Source organism: Oryzias melastigma, linkage group LG9 (assembly GCF_002922805.2).
Source record: "Oryzias melastigma strain HK-1 linkage group LG9, ASM292280v2, whole genome shotgun sequence".
Classification (NCBI taxonomy): Eukaryota; Metazoa; Chordata; class Actinopteri; order Beloniformes; family Adrianichthyidae; genus Oryzias; species Oryzias melastigma.
Window position 1 is genome coordinate 32,663,529 of NC_050520.1, and position 18,727 is coordinate 32,682,255.

General features: G+C 40.7%; 3 protein-coding genes across 3 annotated transcripts in view; 1 reads left to right on the plus strand and 2 right to left on the minus strand.

Annotated features, from left to right (window-relative positions):
- Nucleotides 1–11,452, plus strand: part of LOC112148052 (dynein heavy chain 9, axonemal) — a 64,182-nt gene extending 52,730 nt beyond the window's left edge. Inside the window, exons 64-78 of the mRNA XM_024274839.2 lie at nucleotides 566–730; nucleotides 2,276–2,416; nucleotides 2,499–2,669; nucleotides 2,778–2,900; nucleotides 3,094–3,287; nucleotides 4,129–4,277; nucleotides 4,872–4,999; nucleotides 6,337–6,564; nucleotides 8,362–8,553; nucleotides 8,800–8,991; nucleotides 9,168–9,338; nucleotides 9,484–9,666; nucleotides 9,987–10,240; nucleotides 10,310–10,445; nucleotides 11,167–11,452. Of these exons, the coding sequence (XP_024130607.1) occupies nucleotides 566–730; nucleotides 2,276–2,416; nucleotides 2,499–2,669; nucleotides 2,778–2,900; nucleotides 3,094–3,287; nucleotides 4,129–4,277; nucleotides 4,872–4,999; nucleotides 6,337–6,564; nucleotides 8,362–8,553; nucleotides 8,800–8,991; nucleotides 9,168–9,338; nucleotides 9,484–9,666; nucleotides 9,987–10,240; nucleotides 10,310–10,445; nucleotides 11,167–11,394 (2,655 nt within the window). The 3' untranslated portion in view covers nucleotides 11,395–11,452. The remainder of the gene's footprint in view (nucleotides 1–565; nucleotides 731–2,275; nucleotides 2,417–2,498; nucleotides 2,670–2,777; nucleotides 2,901–3,093; nucleotides 3,288–4,128; nucleotides 4,278–4,871; nucleotides 5,000–6,336; nucleotides 6,565–8,361; nucleotides 8,554–8,799; nucleotides 8,992–9,167; nucleotides 9,339–9,483; nucleotides 9,667–9,986; nucleotides 10,241–10,309; nucleotides 10,446–11,166) is intronic.
- Nucleotides 11,453–11,806: 354 nt separating this feature from the next.
- LOC118599180 (netrin-G2-like) lies at nucleotides 11,807–14,765 on the minus strand. The gene is made up of 6 exons (XM_036213716.1): nucleotides 14,714–14,765; nucleotides 14,448–14,522; nucleotides 13,983–14,150; nucleotides 12,875–13,018; nucleotides 12,672–12,761; nucleotides 11,807–12,013 (listed from the first exon to the last, which is right to left on the minus strand). The coding sequence occupies exons 2-6, from the start codon at nucleotides 14,464–14,466 to the stop codon at nucleotides 11,886–11,888; spliced, it is 549 nt and encodes a 182-aa protein (XP_036069609.1). The 5' UTR covers nucleotides 14,467–14,522; nucleotides 14,714–14,765; the 3' UTR covers nucleotides 11,807–11,885.
- LOC112148053 (cell wall protein DAN4) overlaps nucleotides 14,756–18,727 on the minus strand; it is a 14,842-nt gene continuing 10,870 nt past the window's right edge. The window contains exon 7 of the mRNA XM_036213715.1: nucleotides 14,756–16,916. Within this exon, the coding sequence (XP_036069608.1) occupies nucleotides 14,782–16,916 (2,135 nt within the window). The 3' untranslated portion in view covers nucleotides 14,756–14,781. The remainder of the gene's footprint in view (nucleotides 16,917–18,727) is intronic.

Genomic DNA, 18,727 nt, shown 5'->3' on the forward strand with positions numbered 1-18,727 from the left:
ATACAACGATTCAACCTGTAAGGGAGCAGCACACAGACGGTTTTAACTATATTTTCAAGAATTAAACAATTTTGTTTTAATGTATCAAAAATGTGGCAATGACCAAAAGGACAAGCCCTTTAACGCTCCATTTATAGAGGTCAGCAGCCAAAAAAAGTTGTTTCAGGGTTTTGTTACCCTTTAATATAGTTATTAATGTTTTCAATCACTTTTAGCAACATTTGTTTGTGCAGCTGCTTGACTTTTTCTCCACACTGAGCAGGTTCTGCTGGAAGAACCAGTCATAGCCATGTCAGGGGTCTTCTGCCAATGTTGTTCCTCTCTGTCTTTCATTTCTATATTTATATAACTGAATCCCAGTTTACATTCAATATTAAAGCTAGTGTGGTTCTTACCTCTTTACAGAAAGAAACTTAATTTCCAGTGAAGTCAAACACACAGCTTTTACCATCTGCTTTTGTGCTCTGGTCCGTAATGAGGCCCACTCCTAAATTCATGGACTATGTAATTTTTTAGGAGCTGTTGGACCTTTCAGGAGTTTTCTCAAAGTATTTCTTTGTCTTAGTCTGACCTGACCAAGCAGCAGAACCAGTTCCGGATCACTCTGAAGACTCTGGAGGACGATCTGTTGTCACGCCTGTCATCTGCCTCCGGAAACTTCCTGGGAGACACGGAGCTGGTGGAGAGTCTGGAAAGGAACAAAAGCATGGCTGAAGATATCGAGAAGCAGGTCTGGTGCAGTTTAATTTTGTATTTTTTGCTTCAAAATCCCTCTTTTCTGTACCCCTTTGGTTCTACAAAGAAACAGGCATAGTGACTGCCTAAACTACAAATATCTTGACATGAGTCAAAGACATCTGCTGTTAGAAAGAAAAACACAAAACCCACAGTGAGACCTGAACATTTTGGTTCCACCTGTGGATTTGGAACAGCTGCATTCTTCATGTTTCACTGAGCTATGTTCAACATCGGAGATAAAGACTTAAACTAAAGACTTGGCTAGAGATTTAATCTAAATGACATATGACTTTAGCTTTGGGGCTATTGAACAATGTAGATCAGGTTTCTTTTCTGTTTCCATGCTGCAGAAACACTACAAATGTGTTATTGTCTTCCCATTGGTCACTTCAAATCCTTATAATGATGACTGTGACAATCAAACTTTCATTACAACAATGAGTCTTAGGATTTCTGACTTTGCAAGAGTTTTTCGGTTGTCTGGCCCATGAAGGGCTGTAGAGAGGAGTGACCACGTCTTTAACGGAGTGCTGGTGTTGGGGTCTCCAGATGATGACACAAAAGTATATTTTAAATAAGCCTGCACAGTGATACAGAACATTTGGGCTTTGTGACCAGAACTTCTTTATTAGGTGTGTATTATCCCAGTGGTTTATCACTTTTAATCCGCACCCAGCAGCCAATCAGAATCGAGTATTCACCTGAACCATGGTATAAATGCATTTACATTCTAGTTAAATCCAGCCTCAAAACCTGTTTAAATCTGCATTCCCAAATTCACCACTTTCCTTTATCTGTAATCTGTCAATTTATGTATTGTGTTTTTAATAGTTTCCTAAAGTAATGTTATTGTGTTTTTTTTTACTTTGTACGGTGTCCTTGAGTTTTTTAAAATGCACTTTCTAATAAAATGCATTATTATTATAATTATTAGTTATTTATAAGATACTGGATCATTACTGATCATGTTTACATGAGGGCTTCAGAGAACAACCATAGTGACCAGGGTCCAGGTGAGGGTCGGGGCAGGCGGCAAACAATCAGTGGAAGACAAAGCAGGGTCAGATGGAACAGAAGATCAGTTCAGTGATGCAGGTAGAGTGGCACGAACAAGACTTACAAGACTAAATGGGAGTGATTGCAGATGGAAAACGACTATGAGGGTCTTGGGAGTGACAGCTGGGGCTGATGGGAAGAGCTTATCACTTGAGCAGCACTAACAGGCTTCCAGTACAGTTCGCAGGATTCAGGGGTTTCTTCTGCTTCACCTTTACTTATCCTTAAGTGTAGCTACAACCTGTTCACTCTTCGGGGTCACAAAATGGTCTATGACCTTGACATTTTATTGTGCGGTGTACCTGTGTGCCTCGTATAGGTTCGACCTCACCATATCCACCTGTAGCTAAAGCTTAAGATCTGACTTGGATCTGCTGCTAAAAATATGAAACTTTTAACATTTCTGTTCACCGTCAGCATACACAGCATTCACTCTTTTCGACTGAGCATGATCCTTGTGCTTGAACTGTCTCAACTGCAGGTAAAAGAGGCCAAAGTGACCGAGGCCAAAATCAACGAGATCCGAGAGTACTACAGACCAGCAGCAGCCCGCGCCTCCCTATTGTACTTCATCATGAATGATCTCAACAAAATCAACCCCATGTACCAGTTCTCTCTCAAGGTATCCCATCCGAGTTGGCCAACCTGCCAGGATGCTTTTTTCAGCTGGAGGACTCAGTGTGTGTGCTCCCTGCTGTTTGCAGGCTTTCAGCGTGGTGTTCCAGAGAGCGGTGAAGAAGGCCGAGCCAGAGGAGGAAGTGCAGCAGCGAGTGTCCAATTTAACCGACAGCATCACCTTCTCAGTCTTCCAGTACACCACCAGAGGCCTATTTGAGTGTGACAAGCTCATGTTCGTCACCCAGCTCGTCTTCCAGGTAGGAAGGAGAAAAGCTTTTATCTGCTGTTAAATCAGTAAGCTTGTCTGTGTGAATGTTAGCACAAGGAAAGATGTTAGTTCTCAGCATGTCCCTCCTGGCCTCCAGGTTCTGCGGATGAATAATGAAATAAACCCTGTAGAGCTGGACTTCCTCCTGAGGTGCCCCATCCAACCTGGTGGAACATCGCCAGTGGATTATCTGTCCAACCAAGCCTGGGGAGGGATCAAGGTAGGTTTGAGCAAAAAAAGACAAAAACAATGAACACGTGGGCAGGTTAACTTCCACCGTTTTGTCTCATCTTTCCTTAAGCTTGCAATAGTTGTTGGTTTTGTCGTGTTCTAAAGAAATCCTTCAAAGTCGTCACATTGTGGGATCTTTGTGTGCATTATTTGAATGTGTCTTTATTTTTTTAAACCACCAGTCACTGAGCTCCATGGAAGAATTCAGGAATTTGGACCAGGACATTGAAAGCACTCCCAACCGCTGGAAGAGGATGGTGGAGTCTGAGTGTCCAGAGAGGGAGCAGCTTCCAGGAGAGTGGAAGAAAAAAACCTCGCTCCAGAGACTGTGTATCATGAGGGTCCTGAGACCTGACCGCATGACAAACGCCATCAGGTGAGGGCTAAAATACCACGGTTTGTTTGGTGAAGGAGAAAAAGGTTTGAAGAGCTCAAACTTTTTATCCTCTCAGACGAGGAAGAAGAGAATTCATCGTACTATTATGGTTTAAACAGGATTAATGAGGTTGTATTCACTAAATCTAGGACATGGGACAGCACATTTTGAAGCTTGAATATTTCATTCTGCTTATCTTCAAGTACAAAAAACAATTTGTTTCCTCATAATAAATAATTGTTTTTGTGGAGAGCATCTTTTGGAATTGATAGCTTTGGTGAAAATGGAAAAAAAGATGAGAAAAAGTAAAAAATTAGTTTTAAAAGTATGAAAAAAAATTTACATGAGTGAAGTTTTAAAATTATGAGAAAAAAGTTGTAATTTTATGAGAATAAAGTAGCACTTTTTCAAAAATGAAGTTGTCAGTGTTAGCCTTCCTCTACATTGTGTGCTAACTAAATGCAGCAATTTATACTCACGCCATAAGGCTTTAGTTTATTATTAGTATCCAATGTCATAATGCACATTTTAGACCTCTGCAACTTTACTGTCCACGGTGTACATAAAATGTTTACTTTCTTTCTGTTAACTTTTCCACTTTATTCTTGTAATTTGTTTTTACTTTATTCTCATTTATTTTGTTGTGGCCCTAATAATCTGTCGTAGTATGTAAGGTCTATAGGTCAGGAAAAATGTTGACTTCATTTATTTCCAGCTCTGAAAAAGTTATTACTTATGTTTTTGCTTTCATTTAGATGCTACATTACGATAAGTTTGGATAAAAAGTGGTTTGAACCATATTTGTATCAATAGTTGTCAATAATAATGTTCTGTCTCACAGGAACTTTGTAGAGGAGAAATTGGGAAGCAAGTACACAATGGGGAGATCAGTGGACTTTGCATCTTCCTTTGAAGAGTCAGATTCAGCTACACCCATGTTCTTCATCCTCTCTCCTGGAGTCGACCCGTTGAAGGCTGTGGAGGAACACGGTGGGGACCTCTTCCTGTCTGTATTTGGTTGTCCCTGTGCACTGTAGGAACAAAACTGGAACAAAAATGATTCATAGCCTTTGTTTCTTTATTAGTTTATTGCATTTTTATTTAAAAAAGTAAACTGTCAAAGCCTGTAGAGGTTCATTTTAATTGCTGCAGCCAAGTGGGAGCTCAGCCAGACATGCTGAATCAGCAAATCATATAGAAGCTGTAAAACAAAAGGGGAGGGGACTAAAACATCTCGCACAAAAACACATCATGATGCAAGTTCCAAAAATTTAACAACAAAAAAGAAACAGTAATTTTCAGGACTTTGGTGCAACAGTCGACCACAGTGAGAGCCATTCTTCCCAAATGGAGAAATGTTGAAACATTGGAAAGACATGCTCTGATCATCTTTTGGTTTATTGTTTAACTCTGGTTTTTATTATAGAAACAGACATATTTCTGTCCACTTTATCTCATCTTCCTGCTGAAAACATGTTCTGAACCAAGACATGTAACATGTACAGGGCAGAATTTAGATTATATTGAGTGAAGTAAAAAGTAGAGTGTTGTTTTGGAGTTAAAATGTGTTTTTTCTTCCTTCAGGAAAGAAGCTTGGCTACACATTAGACAACAGAAACCTGCATAACGTGTCTTTGGGTCAAGGCCAGGAGCTTGTAGCAGAGCAAGCCCTCGATGTCGCAGCCAAGAACGGCCACTGGGTCATCCTACAGGTACAGCACTCAAACAGCAGAGCTTAAGGTGTTAGTGAGTCAACATTGTTTTATTGTAACTATGACCACATTGAATAGAAGCTGAAGGTCACCTGGCTTCTTTAGAGGATTCTCCACCCACAAGGAGGGCATTTCCAACAAGCAAGCCATTTACATCATGGGTAGTATGGTTAGGTCCATACATCATGGGAGATACTGTGGATTCCTATGATAAACTAAAGCCTTATAGTATCATCTAAAATGGATGTTGATGGATTTAGTGGGCACGTAATATGGATGGAGGTTTGGATAACCAACTTTTTTTCAAAGCATGGCTTTTTCTCATAAAATTACAACTATTTTCTTATCATACTATGACTTTATTCTTGCAAAATCTCATACAGTTTGATCTTTATTTTTCATAATATTACAACTTTGTTGCAAAATTATGACTTTCTTCATAAATGTATGACTTTAATCTTGTAAAAATATGACTTTTCTCATGATTTTACAATGTTTTTCTCATAATTTTTTATTTTTACGGCGGCTCTTAGATTGTCATGATTAATGAACCTGATTAACAAAGGTTGGAAAAAGTTGACGCAAAAAAAGACTTAGGAACAAAATAGTATCAAAAAGGCAAAAACTACCAGTCAGGAACAATACAGTAAGTAGCTCAAGATCTCCTCTCCTTAATCCTGTGTTCAGGTGAGCCGATGCTTAGCAAACCTTTTCCCAGCTATCTCTAATTAGCAGGTTAAAAAGGTCAGATGTACAAAACTAGAATGTAAATGTGGAAATGTGCAAAGAAAACTTCTTTTTGGTTCTCACACCCTCATACGTTTTTTTACAAATCTGTGTAGTTGTTATAAGTCTAAGTTTTATGGACTAAAATGACTAAAAACCAAGGTTTGGTTCTCCATCTTTGATTTCAGTGCTTCCACTTTACCAAGCAAAAACATTATTATAAGTAATCAAAATTAAACCATATCACCTCTTGTTTAAATGTAAAATAGTGTGTGGTACATTTGTCACTTAGGATTTTCTGTTCTTCCACATCTACTATAATGAGAAAAATGTAAAAGTCATGTAAACCAATTCTGGTACAGTAGTGTTGTAAAGTAAGGGATTACGTTTAAAAAAACAATAAGTAACCTGTTGTGTATTATAGTTTGGAAGTGGCTTGTAAACGAAAAAAAGAAAAAGTAACCAGTCCCTGTCAGAGCTCATGTTTTTGCAACTTCCTGTTTAACTGACCGTTTTAAATATGTCATTTCTGACCTCCTCGTCCTAACGTGTGTTTCAGATGTGCAACATTTCTCATTCTTTAACTCTGTTCATGTTTGTTCTTTCTTCAGAACATCCATCTGGTGGCTCGATGGCTCAAAACTCTGGAAAAACTCGTGGAGCAGCATGCAGAGCAAAGCCACGAGAACTTCAGGGTGTTTTTTAGTGCTGAGCCTTCTGCTACACCCGAGACTCACATCATCCCCCACGGTATCCTGGAGAACTCCATCAAAGTCACCAACGAACCTCCTACTGGTATGAACGCCAACCTGCACAAAGCTCTGGACAATTTCAACCAGGTAACAAAGCTGCTTGGAAGTCATGCCGATTGCCTTCATTTGTTTATCTTGACCGGTCTTTCTAAAAACCAGCAGCTAACACAGTATTAGCACTGGTTTAGTCTTACAGCTACATCTGTCTGTTTGTCTCATGTAGCATCACAACATGTGCTTCAAAAGCAGAAGCTAATGTTTATAGATGCTTCAGAGGCCTCTTTATTTTTGCTTTGACTCACCGTTCCTGTTGGACTCCAAAGCCCCAAAACTTCCCAGAAGTCTTTGCGAAAAACCAGTGTGTATCGATGCTCACTACATTAGTAAACATAGACCACAATGCATTGCAGTTGAACAATTTTTGACAAAAAAAAAGTTTAAATTTGGGATTGATTAAAAAAACAAATTAATCGCAAACCTGGGAAAAATGTATCACAATTTATCGAATTTTTTTTTTGTTGCAGTATTTGCCAACCACTTATTCTCTGCAAATAATCACAAAAGGAAATTTACACACCAAACCGTACACTTAGAACATTTACATTGAGTTAAGGCTGTCAATTGTTTCAAAATTATGTCAGATTAATCACACGTTTGTGTTGTGATCAAACACTATTAATCACAATGTTTACGAGGTAAATTTGATGGCAATATGCGGCTTTTGAACAAAAACAGGCCAGAGAGAAAGTTTTCCTTCATTTTCATTGTTTGAAATGTTTGAATTTATCAAATTATAACCCAGAAGTGTAATTTGTGAGCACAAAACACATTAACAGTAAGATGAGCAGAACTCTAAAGACTTTAATGTCTACAGTATTACTCCAAGAAATTGTAAAAATCTGCATATTAATTTAACACTTTTGCAACAAAATGGCTACAAAGCTTTAGGTCCTGTGGCCATCCCATAATAATTTTAAAGCTTCTTTCGGATATCCCTGACACGTGTGTTTTGGTGTCTTTATGGATTTTTTAACCCCATTGGAGATTAAACGATTTTGCCTGATGTGATATCATCATTTTTGTTTGCTTGTTTGTTTTTGAGTCTTTTGGCCAAATTTCCTTTTTTTTTTACTTGTTACTGGTTGTGTATTTTTTTTAGTAAGTGGTAGGAGGCTGAAATTTTCACTTAACTCTACAGTAAGAAAGAAGGATTGCAAAAACGATACGTTTTTGTCGTCCAACGCTTGCTGCGCCACAGAACTTTCACTCCAGGTTTCTTATTAATCATTTAAATTGTAAAAGGGCTGCAGTAAACTTCCAGTTGAATGACCTCTGACTCTCACTAAAATTTCCTCTGACCCAAATAAAAACCCTTTTTTGGTCTTTTGCCACCAGCAGCCTCATTGTCTGAGTTTTACTGTTTACGGTTTACTGATTAGCTCTTCATCTTAAAGGGTAACCAAACAAAATCAACTTTTTTTGTTGACCTCTATAAATGGAGCTTTAAAAGTACTGTCTGTTGGTCATTGCCACATCTTTGATAAATTGAAACTAATTTGTTTAATTCTTAATAATACAGTCAAAACCCGTCTCTGTGCTGCCCCCTACAGGTTGAATCGATATATTACAGTTGAATTTTGTGATTGGTCAAACCATGTAAGTTTCAGAAGTCTCACATCATGATCTGCAGCTCCAGTAATAGCAGTCCTGCCCCAAGCCCCGCCCCTCTGACTGGATTTTCACATTTTGGCTGTGGGTGGAGTCAGCCTCCAACTTCCCTGTTTGGCGACCCTTTAACCACAGCCTCCTAACTTCAGCTGGGTGGATCAGGAAGCAGTAATATCTTTGTAACCTGTCTGTTTTTTGTTATCTTGGTTTCTCCAGGTGTCTCTGGCAGCCTGCACACAAGAGAACGAGTTCAAGAGCATCTGGTTCGCCCTCTGCTACTTCCATGCCGTGGTAGCAGGGAGGACCAAGTTTGGACCGCAGGGTTGGAATAGACCTTACCCCTTCAACATCGGAGACCTCACCATTTCTGTCAACGTCCTTCAGAACTACTTAGAGGCAAATCCCAAGGTACACACCTGCACTCCACACACATTTTTGCACAGTTAGAGTAATAAATGCAAGTGCACATTCACACCCACAACATATCCATGATATTTTTAGGCAGTATTTGATTATTTTCTACGCATCTTATTCTATGTAGTCTTTTCCATGTTCATATACAGTATCTAGAAAAAAAGGTTTCTGTATTTAAGATCCAGTAAAGTTGCATTAGGATTGAAGACAGTGAATCCCAAATGTTGCTTTCATTCTCAGGTACCATATGAAGACCTGCGCTACCTTTTTGGTGAGATCATGTACGGGGGTCACATCACAGATGACTGGGACCGCCGACTTTGCTGCTCCTACCTGGAGGAGTTCATCAAGCCAGAGATGATGGAGGGAAAGGTGTTTCTGGCTCCCAAGTTTCCTTTGCCTGGAAACATGCACTACGAAAGTTATCACAAGGTGAGGAGGACCCGGCCAGGCTTCATCGTAGAGAGAATCTTAGGGCCGTCTTCAACGTATCACACCTCCTGAAAACACACCTTTCATAGGGCGACTCACAAAATCCAAAGGTTTCAGTTGGAACCGGTTCCCTCTCATCAAAAAGCTTCCATCATCGTTGTTTCCTTTTTCCTCAGTACATTGATGACAACCTACCTGAGGAGTCCCCCTACCTGTACGGCCTTCATCCTAACGCGGAGATCGGCTTCCTCACACAAACGTCAGAAAAGCTTTTCTGCACAGTGCTGGAGATGCAGCCGAGGGACGAAGCAGTCGGTGAAGAAGGAGGGATGACGAGAGAGGAGAAGGTGCAGACAGTGTTTCACACTAACTTCTTCAGCTACTGTTGTCATCAGTGTAGCTGCCATTATCAGAGAATATTCCTATTTTTGTGTTTTTGTGAATGATGTCATCACTGTCATCCATCTTCACGTTCTGTCTTCACATCACCAGGTCTGCGCCACGATGGAGGAGATCACAGGGAGACTCCCAGACCAGTTTAACATGCCGGAGCTTTTTGCCAGAGCACAGGAAAGGACTCCTTACGAGGTGGTGGCGCTGCAGGAGTGTGAGCGGATGAACTTCCTGATCCGAGAGATCCGAAGCTCCCTCCGTGAGTTAAGCCTTGGACTGAAGGTCAGCGTACTTTTGACTTTTATGAACTTTTTTATGTCTGTTGTTCCATTCAAATCACAAATTCCAAACCACACTTTCTTTTAGAAATAGGAAAGTCTTTTATAGAGTAAAAGAAGTCACAGCAGTTAATGTTGAGTGGTTTTTAGAGCAGGGCTGCACGGTGACGTGGTGGTTACTCCCGTTTATTCTCATAAATCAAAATCTGTGGAAATCTTCAGGAAAAAAAGTTTTGTTCTTTATTCATGTTTATAACTTAACACCATTTCCTCTCAAGATTTTAAAATAAAATATTTGATTTCACTTTAATTTTGCCAAATCAGGGCGAGCTGAGTATGACCAGCGACATGGAGAGCCTGCAGAACGCCATTTTTCTGGACATGGTGCCGGACAGCTGGACCAAGCTGGCGTTTCCCTCCACACTGAGCTTAGCTCTGTGGTTCAATGACCTCTTAGCCAGGATCAGTCAGCTGGAAGCCTGGTCGGTGAGCTTCAGCCTACCTCCAGTGGTGTGGCTGTCCGGCTTCTTCAACCCCCAGTCTTTCCTCACCGCCATCATGCAGGATATTGCTAGAAGGTTGGTTTGTGGTCACGCATGAATTATAGGGGAAAGAACCGGGTGATAACCAAAGATCTCCAATCACAGGAACAAGTTGCCTCTGGACAGCATGACACTGCAGTGTGAGGTCACCAAGAGGAACCCTGAGGACTACTCTTCTCCACCTCGTGAAGGAGCCTACATCCACGGGCTGTTCATGGAGGGAGCCCAATGGGAAACGCAGGTCAGAGTTAGAAAACCATTGATTAGTCTGCAAAGATCATGTGTTTATTAATGCCTTAGCCCAGATGTGTCAAAGTCAAGGCCCGGGGGCCGGATCCGGCCTGGCGTGTAATTCTATCCGGCTCTCCAGATCATTTTATTTTATTGTTATTAGTGGGCTAATGTTATCTCGTGCTCATTTCTTGACAAAATATATTTTTATGGAGAGTGAAATATTGAAAGTTATATAACATTTAAGTTGATTTATTCTGGAATAATATTCCTACCTTTTTAATATACATATTTATGTTAAAAATTACGGTTTTAAAGTTCTAAAAATTGGCATTCTGCTAGATTTTTGGATTATTTTGGTATTTACTGAGAGTTTTTTAGGCTATTTTGTAGTTTAGTTAATATTTCAGCTACATGCTAGCTGTTTTGGCTAATTTAGGTGTTTTTACATTTTTTTAGGATAATTTTGCATTTAGCTAATACGTCAGCTTTAGCGTTTTCAGCGATTAGCTTCAGTGATTCAGCAGCCTAATTCAGCTTACAGCATTCACACTAGCATTATTGCAGGTAATGAAGGGAAACAAAATGCACCAGAAGTTTGCGTCAGTCATGAAGCAGCAGATCTGCTTCTGACTGAGAACACTTTGTCAGTGTGCTGGGTAGAACATTTATTTGTGCAAAAAAAAAAAAATCTTAGTTTTTTTATCCTCTTGTCATTTATCTCCTTTCAGAAAGGTTTAATTGTTCCGGCTCGGATGAAAGAGCTCACCTCCCCCATGCCAGTGATTTACATCAAGGCTGTTCCTGCAAACAAACAGGAAAACAAAGACGTTTACCGCTGTCCCGTCTACAGAACCCGCCAGAGAGGGCCTACTTATGTGTGGACCTTCAATCTGAAGACCAAAGAAAAGCCCTCCACCTGGACAATCGCTGGTGTTGCATTGCTTCTGCAGGTTTAAAAGAGCACTCGTGTACACATTTAGTTCTGTCAAAATAAAATTACATTTGTTCATTCGACCCTTCTTTGTAAGTTCCTTCATTGTAGAAAAAATAAAATCAAGAGCAGACCAGAGGAGAACAAGTTCGTCAGTGTTGATGGAGAGATAAGAGAACTTTTTGATGACAGCAGTAAGAGCTCAGAGGCATTAGTCACATTTACCTGCAGACATTGCATTGAAGACACAAAACCTGCAAGAATCGTCTAAAAGTTATCTTCCAGTCTTTTCTGTAAGACGTTTGCTGTCCAATAATAGTTCATTTAATTTAATGTTCTTTAAATTTGTGGACCTATAAAAACTAAATCTTCTGCAGCATCATCTTTACTTTTGTCACCTTCATCATCATTTTCTATGAAAAATGAATGAGAAACACTTTTCAGGTTCATTCTGTCCACATTTTTATTCACCTGTGAAATGACCAGTTTGTGTGACATAATGTCAAAGGCAGAGCATCAAAAGATGCAGGTGATCAGACCAAGACTTAGCAGGTATAGCTGTGATGTCAGCGAGGAGGAGGAGCCTTCAGCAGTTTGTTGGCATTTCTTGTTCTTGAGACAGACGTTACGCTCACAGAACGGACCTGCACACACACACGGCATCATCACAAGCTGGTCAGACCATTGACCGTATATGAGAACTGGACCGAGTGACCCAAACAGGAAGCTGGTTTCACGAAGCCAAAATCCCAGTGACTACTATAGAAAAATAAACAACTATTAGTGAGTCATTTTATTTGTCAGGATAACCATTCTTTCTCTGATACTTTTTTTAACTTGTTCTTGGTAATCCAAACCTTTTTTCATGATATTTTTTCTTTATTCCAAGTTTATCTAGTGATAAACTGACCAATCAGATGTCTCGATAAAAGTGTGCGGCCTCATGTCGAATGTTCAAAGTGTTTGACAGATTCTTTGGAGCCTGCTTAGAGTGAGGAGTTAAAACAAGCTTGATTGGTGAGAGTGGTTGCTATAGTAACAATGACTCTGACTGATTCAGACCAATCACCGCATACTGATGTCATCAGGCTTCAACATGGCAGCATCCACATCGCAAAAACTTTAATTGACTTGGAAGTTCGCCTTTTTCTATGTCATATTCTACAGAGAATGACATTTTTTTACCCAAAATTCTAACGGTAACGTCACATTCACGTGGTCCAGTTCTCATATACAGTTATGGGTCAGACCGCTAACATTTCCACATCCTGGATGTAGTCACCATCCACTCTTCCTTTTTACCTGTGAACTTTTCTGGACAGACGCAGCTCTGGAAGTCTATGCAGGTCCCACCATTCTGACAAATCAACCGTTCTGAGTCACACATGTTCTCTGAGGGAGCAAAGACAGATGGTCAAGAGTCTTTTCATGCAAATGTGCTTTAATGGCAGCTAAAGCACAGAAATTCTCCTTTTAGGAAGTTCTGCTCCTCCCACTTTGTTTACCTGTGCATCCAGCTCCGTCTCCTCTCCAGGTATAGCCAGGTAGACAGGAGTCACAGCTCCTCCCAGTGGTTCCGCTCCTACAACTGCAGAGACCAGACTCGGAGCAGTACGGAGACGTGCTGCCTTCTGTGCTGCACTCACATGCTGAGAACACACACACACATTGGTTTCCTCATCATTTCAACAGGTGTAGGAAGAGACACTAAAAGTGAAGGAGATTTCACTCCTACTTTGTCTGCTTACAAATAGTTGAAAGGCTTTTTTCAATAAACTGTGGCTTTTTCTAATGATGGAGGACATGTATAAAGAAAATGAAGCTAAAAATTGCATTTCTAAGTGTTCCTTTATTAAAATCGTAAATCAGGAGCAGCTGAAAAAATACAGGTGGAAAAAGAGAAAAAGACAAACTTCCTGCTCCATTCTGATGCATCCATGTAGACAACTAGATTCATGTACGCCTTCATTTTCCTACTCATCTGGCTAAAAAAACTGTACAGCTGGATAGCTCCAGTGTTGTTTGCCATTTTTGTTGCATTGGTAATTATTAGTTTGAGGTGTGGGGGACTGTAAGCTAGAGGGAGAACGCATAAACCTAAAGGAGATAGGGAATGGGGGCGGGCTTACTCCATGCCAAAATGAGCTGCAGAAACATGTTCCAGAAAACTACACAATTTAAAAGATGATGCTAACACAAAAGATGATCGGAGTGGGACTGTTTGTATGTGTAAAATGGTGTTGAAATGTGATAGCCATGCAAAAACATTTTGCAGTTGAAACATATAAAGTGTATGTGTGTTAAACGAACTAAATAATAAGCAGATGATACAACTTACTTAGCTGTTTTGCAAAGTGTTTTTTACAGTTGCAGAGACAGAGTGAATATTAAACATTCACTAGAGTTAGGGTTTGGGATCAAAGGGATTCTATTATTATCTGCCTTATTCCTCAAATTTACAGATAGTTATCAAAGGTAAAAAGGGACATTAGTAATTGGCCTAATATTGATATACTTGTTTTTTCATTTTTATTTTTTTGCCTTAAGCCCTAACACACATTATCTTCTGATACTGAAAAATGTGTTTGTGTGTGCAGCATGTGCAGTACTAACCGAGACAGATGTTCTCATCCTCCAGCGGCAATTCAGTGTTTCTGTAGTAACCAAGGCGACAATACTGACAGTTCTGTCCTCGCGTGTTGTGCTTACAGCTCACACATGTGACCACGTTGACAAAGTCAATGTAGCTGCATCGGTTTGAGTGACCATTACACTCACAATCTGTTACAGAACAGACACATGGTTAGAAACCATAACAGACTCAAAGCCCTGGGTCTGAAGTACTCCTGTTTAGTAAAGATTCACCACCTTCTTAGCATACCCACACCCTCTGCCCCAAATGATTAAACAAGACACACAAAAAACAACATAAACACTGATGTGAAAAGCAACTTACTTATCTTTTTAAAATTATGAACTCGTTAATGCTGATGTGTTATTGTCATTGGGGGCTAAAGAGTATTTTAAAGGATGGAGGGTCGCTCAGGTATACTGGAGCTAGAGTGAGGGAGGACTTACCCTGAAAGTTGACATACATGATTTTTGAAAGCTGACTAAACTTTGGTCCTCCTGGAATCAGAATCTTCTGGGTCGCTTCAGGCACATAGCAGGTTGGGCAGTTGTAAAAGTAGCAAGGTGTGAGATAAAAAAAGAACAACAAAAGCTGTAATATAACTAATGCATGTGACTTACCACTGCTAACTAATGTCTTTGCCACAGCTAGAACCTAATACACACTATGTTCAGTTGACTACAGTCTTTTTCTTCGGTCCTAACTTTTGTACCTTTTTTCTCATAGTCCTTGTCTTCCTTTGTCTTGCTTTTCTCTTCTTTTTTCTCCTTAGTTTTCTCTTCAGAGACATTGACAGTTTATTCCAAAAGTGTTAGAATGCATTTCCACAATAAAGCTTTTCAAAACTGCTTTTTCTTTTACTTTAAAACTTTTTTCAGTACCTTTTTCTTCCTTTTGCTCTCCCGCTTTCTTTTCAATGGATTCTTCCTTTTCTTCAGGTTGTTCTTCTGTTTTTGCTCCAGCTGATTTCTCCTTAGAAGGATCTCCTTCCCTCTGAGATTCTGGATTGCCACCAGGCACTTGTTCAGAATTATTCGATTCTGGTGTTTGATCAGGTTTAATTGGATTTTTCTCAGGGTTCGGAGGCTCCGTCATGGCAGAAACTATACCTGTTGTCACGTCGCCACCTCCAGAAGGAGGCAACATAAGCTCTTCTGTCTCCTTTGGAGCTTGAGGGAGATCATCAGGGGAGGCTACCACTGGAGGAACCTCAGCAATAAGGGGTAATTCAGAAGCCTGTGTATTTGTTAAGGTATCAAGGGTTCTAGAGGACAACTCTGCATCAGGAGAGGGCTTGAGAGAGGAGGGTGTAGTGAGAACTGGTACATCAGGTACAGGAACAGCTGTTAAAGTTTCAGGAATTATGGAGGGTGGAAGTTGTGGAAGTACATCTAATGGGAGTGCATCAGAAACAGGTGCACTGGAAAAGGGTACATTTGTTGCAGTATCTTGCGTCTTTGGTTGTACCTCCTCTTGAGGAATTTCTGAAAATGCTGAGTCTACTGAAGGATTTGGAATCACAAAAGATGACTCAGGTGGAAGTTTGTCTACTAAAGTGACTTTTGTCCCAGATTCTTTTGGAGAAGGTAAACTGGGAGCTGGTGTATCAGTAGGTTGTACTTCGAGTGGAGCATCAGGCAAAGGCATCTCTGGAGGTGGTTCATCAGGGGATGGTACAACAATTGAAGGTATATCAGAAGGAAGCAAATCCAGAGTTGGTTCTGTCAGTGCAACTTCTGGACGAGAGGTGTCTAAAAATGCTGAATCTGGAGGTAAGGTACTAAGAGGAGGAACATCAGAAGATACATCTGAGGATGACACATCAGGAGTTGATCCATCCAGAGGGGGTAATTCCAGGGATGGTTCTCCCAGTGGTAAATCTGTACGAGGTATATCGATGCCAAAGTCAACAAGAGCAGAAGTTGGATCAGCTCCTGTTGTAGGTGGAGCATCTTCTACCTGACTAGTTAAATCAGATCCAGTACGTGCCAAATCTCCAGATGAAACCTTGATACCAGTTGTGGTAGTTACTAGAGTTTTTGATTGATTTGGAACAGTAGCTGTTGATACTGAATCAACAGAAGGTGGAGTGACAGTTGTCATCAGTATAGCTTTTTCAGTCCCAGAGAAGGCAAGACCTGAATTGGCCAGAGTCACTGGATCAGACGTGGGTCCCCCCTCGTCAATACTGATGCCTGAGATTAAAGTACTCGTTGTAACTGGAGTGGAGATACTAGTGGTAAGAATGGGATCAGGGGTGTTGCCTGAGTCAGACCCGCTGTCCCCAGTACCCAGAGTAGGACTACTGGTACTTGATGGAACTGGGTTCAATGAAGGTCCATTTTCATTGCTTGGATCAAGAAATGGACTTGAATTTACAATACTTAAAGTACTACTGATACCAGTAAAGGCTGCATTGCCACTATCAGAACTTGTAAAAGAGTCTATGTCGTTTTCAGAAATTTTATCTGCAGCACTAGTACTTATTAAATATTTCGTAGAACTATAAACAGGTGTGGATGTACTGGTACCCCTACCGTTGTCAGTGTTAGATACATCAATGACATCAAGGGGACCTTTTGTTTCTGCAGCATCAGTAATCCACGGGTCAGTCATGGTAAAACTACTGACTACATCTGATTCCGTAGGAGAACTTGCTGGGTTTGTAACAGTAGTCATGGTGTACATAAAAATAACTGAAACGCTATCTGTTGAGGGGGAAGTAGTTGTACTGTCAGTTACTGCAGTAATTGTAGGTCCACCAGCAGTGTCTGCATCAGTCATTGGGGTATTGCTGTCAGTTACAGATGATGGGGACCTAAAAATGTCAGTCGTGGTGGTGGGAGCAGAGTCAGTCATTCCATCTGATGAGGCAGAAGGTCCATCAGATGCTGCTGAGTTAGAGTCATCAGCCGCTGTCAGAGAAGAAGAGTTAGGTCTCTTTAGTCAATCTTCTCTTCATATACTGACAGAGCTGTGTAGAACACAGAAGTGGGGGCTTTTCAGTCTGTCTTACATCTCTACCACACCTGTTTGGCTGGCAACATTTTTGAACTGATTTTTTTTTTTTTAATTACATCACAGTTTATTGCATCATAAATCTTGTTTATTGTAGGGAAGATCCTCTTCTACAAAATGATAAAATGCTACAATGGGAAGCTGTTGTCTGTCATGCTGGGTTGTCTTTCTCTGACTCCATTGGGTTTAATGTTTAACATGTTCATCCATTCATCTTCTTAACCGTTTGGCCCTTTCAGGGTCACAGGGCTGCCGGAGCCAAACCTGGCTACTGATGGGCGAAGGCAGGATACGCCCTGGAAAGATCGCCCGTCTGTTGCATTCTTTATATTCTATCTCTTACCGTGGAAGTGTGTCTATGAACATTACAGACCTCTCTCATCTTTTTAAGTGGGACGACTTGTCGAACCAGTGACAAATACTTGTAATAATGTTATTTGCATAGGAGTTTTAGTCAACTTAATGCCAGCAAAACGTACTAGTTCCATTGTGACAAATAAAGGCTAATGCTGTGTTCACACAACGCAATTTGTGCTCAAAATTTATGACCGCCGTCTCTTTTTTGATCTGTCAAATTTTCTGCTCAACGCTTGTTTAAAGATTTGTTCATAAACTTGATGTTCCAGACACGTGTGGGAGGAGCTACTGTCAAAAGTGTTTGGCCTCATGGAAGCACTGACTGTATATCTGCATCTTATTTACTGTCAATGCATGGAAAACACTGATAATGTTGAGAGATCAGGTTTATTTTATTACTTTTTTTAGGGTTCTACAAAATCCTCAGTAATCATGTATCTATGTTAATGAAATCATTCAGAGACTCTCCCAGTACGGTGAGGTTCAACATCTACTGCAGGAGCTGCATCTGAATGACGGCGCTTTCAGCGGTACTTCTGGCTCTCTGTGACCCAGTTTGATGACTTGCTATCCAACATTAGTCCAAAGAGGGAAAAATAAAAATTGAAATAAAATCAGAGGAGTCTTTTCAGTACAAACCCAGCCAGCAAGGCCTAGTGGGCCCATATAGATTAAAAGTGGGCAGAGAATGTGGGCCCCAATTGGGTTTGTCTGCTGTTTCCGTGGTGGCCCCAGCTGTGTTTGCCCACATTGACTTAGGTGGCTATGCTAGCCAGTAGCCCGGAGTTCTGCTGCTCAGAGTCCGGCAAAGCAAGCAAGTGCTGCCGCCCAGGAGTCAGCAGAGCTAGCAGGGTCGCTGTCCAGGCCTCCAGTCCCTAGGCAGTGAAGCCAATGTGGGCGATCACAGCTGGGGCCACCACGGAGACTGCGGACAAACCCAATTGGGACCCACATTCTCTGCCCACTTTTGAACCCACTTGGCCTCGCCGGCAGGGAATAAGCAGAGCATTAAAACCTTTAGGAGCAGAACTAATGGCAACAATCAAATTTTCCTCCATGTTTAGTTTTGGACTCCACCCACTGATCATGTCATCAACAAGTCACTGGCAAAAACGAAATCCCGGAACAGACCACCACACCTGACGCTCATAACACACCGCGAGACCTCTAAAGGTATCTGTGCATTGACTTAAAACTGAAGCTGGACATCCCTGCTGCACTAATTGCATTCCGTGTGAACATAGTTTAAGATTGTCATCATCCACACATGAGCTTGACAGTTATTAGGCTGTGTTCAGTCTTCATGTTTCATCATGTATATGTCATTCATTGTCTGATTGCTGAAAGCAAT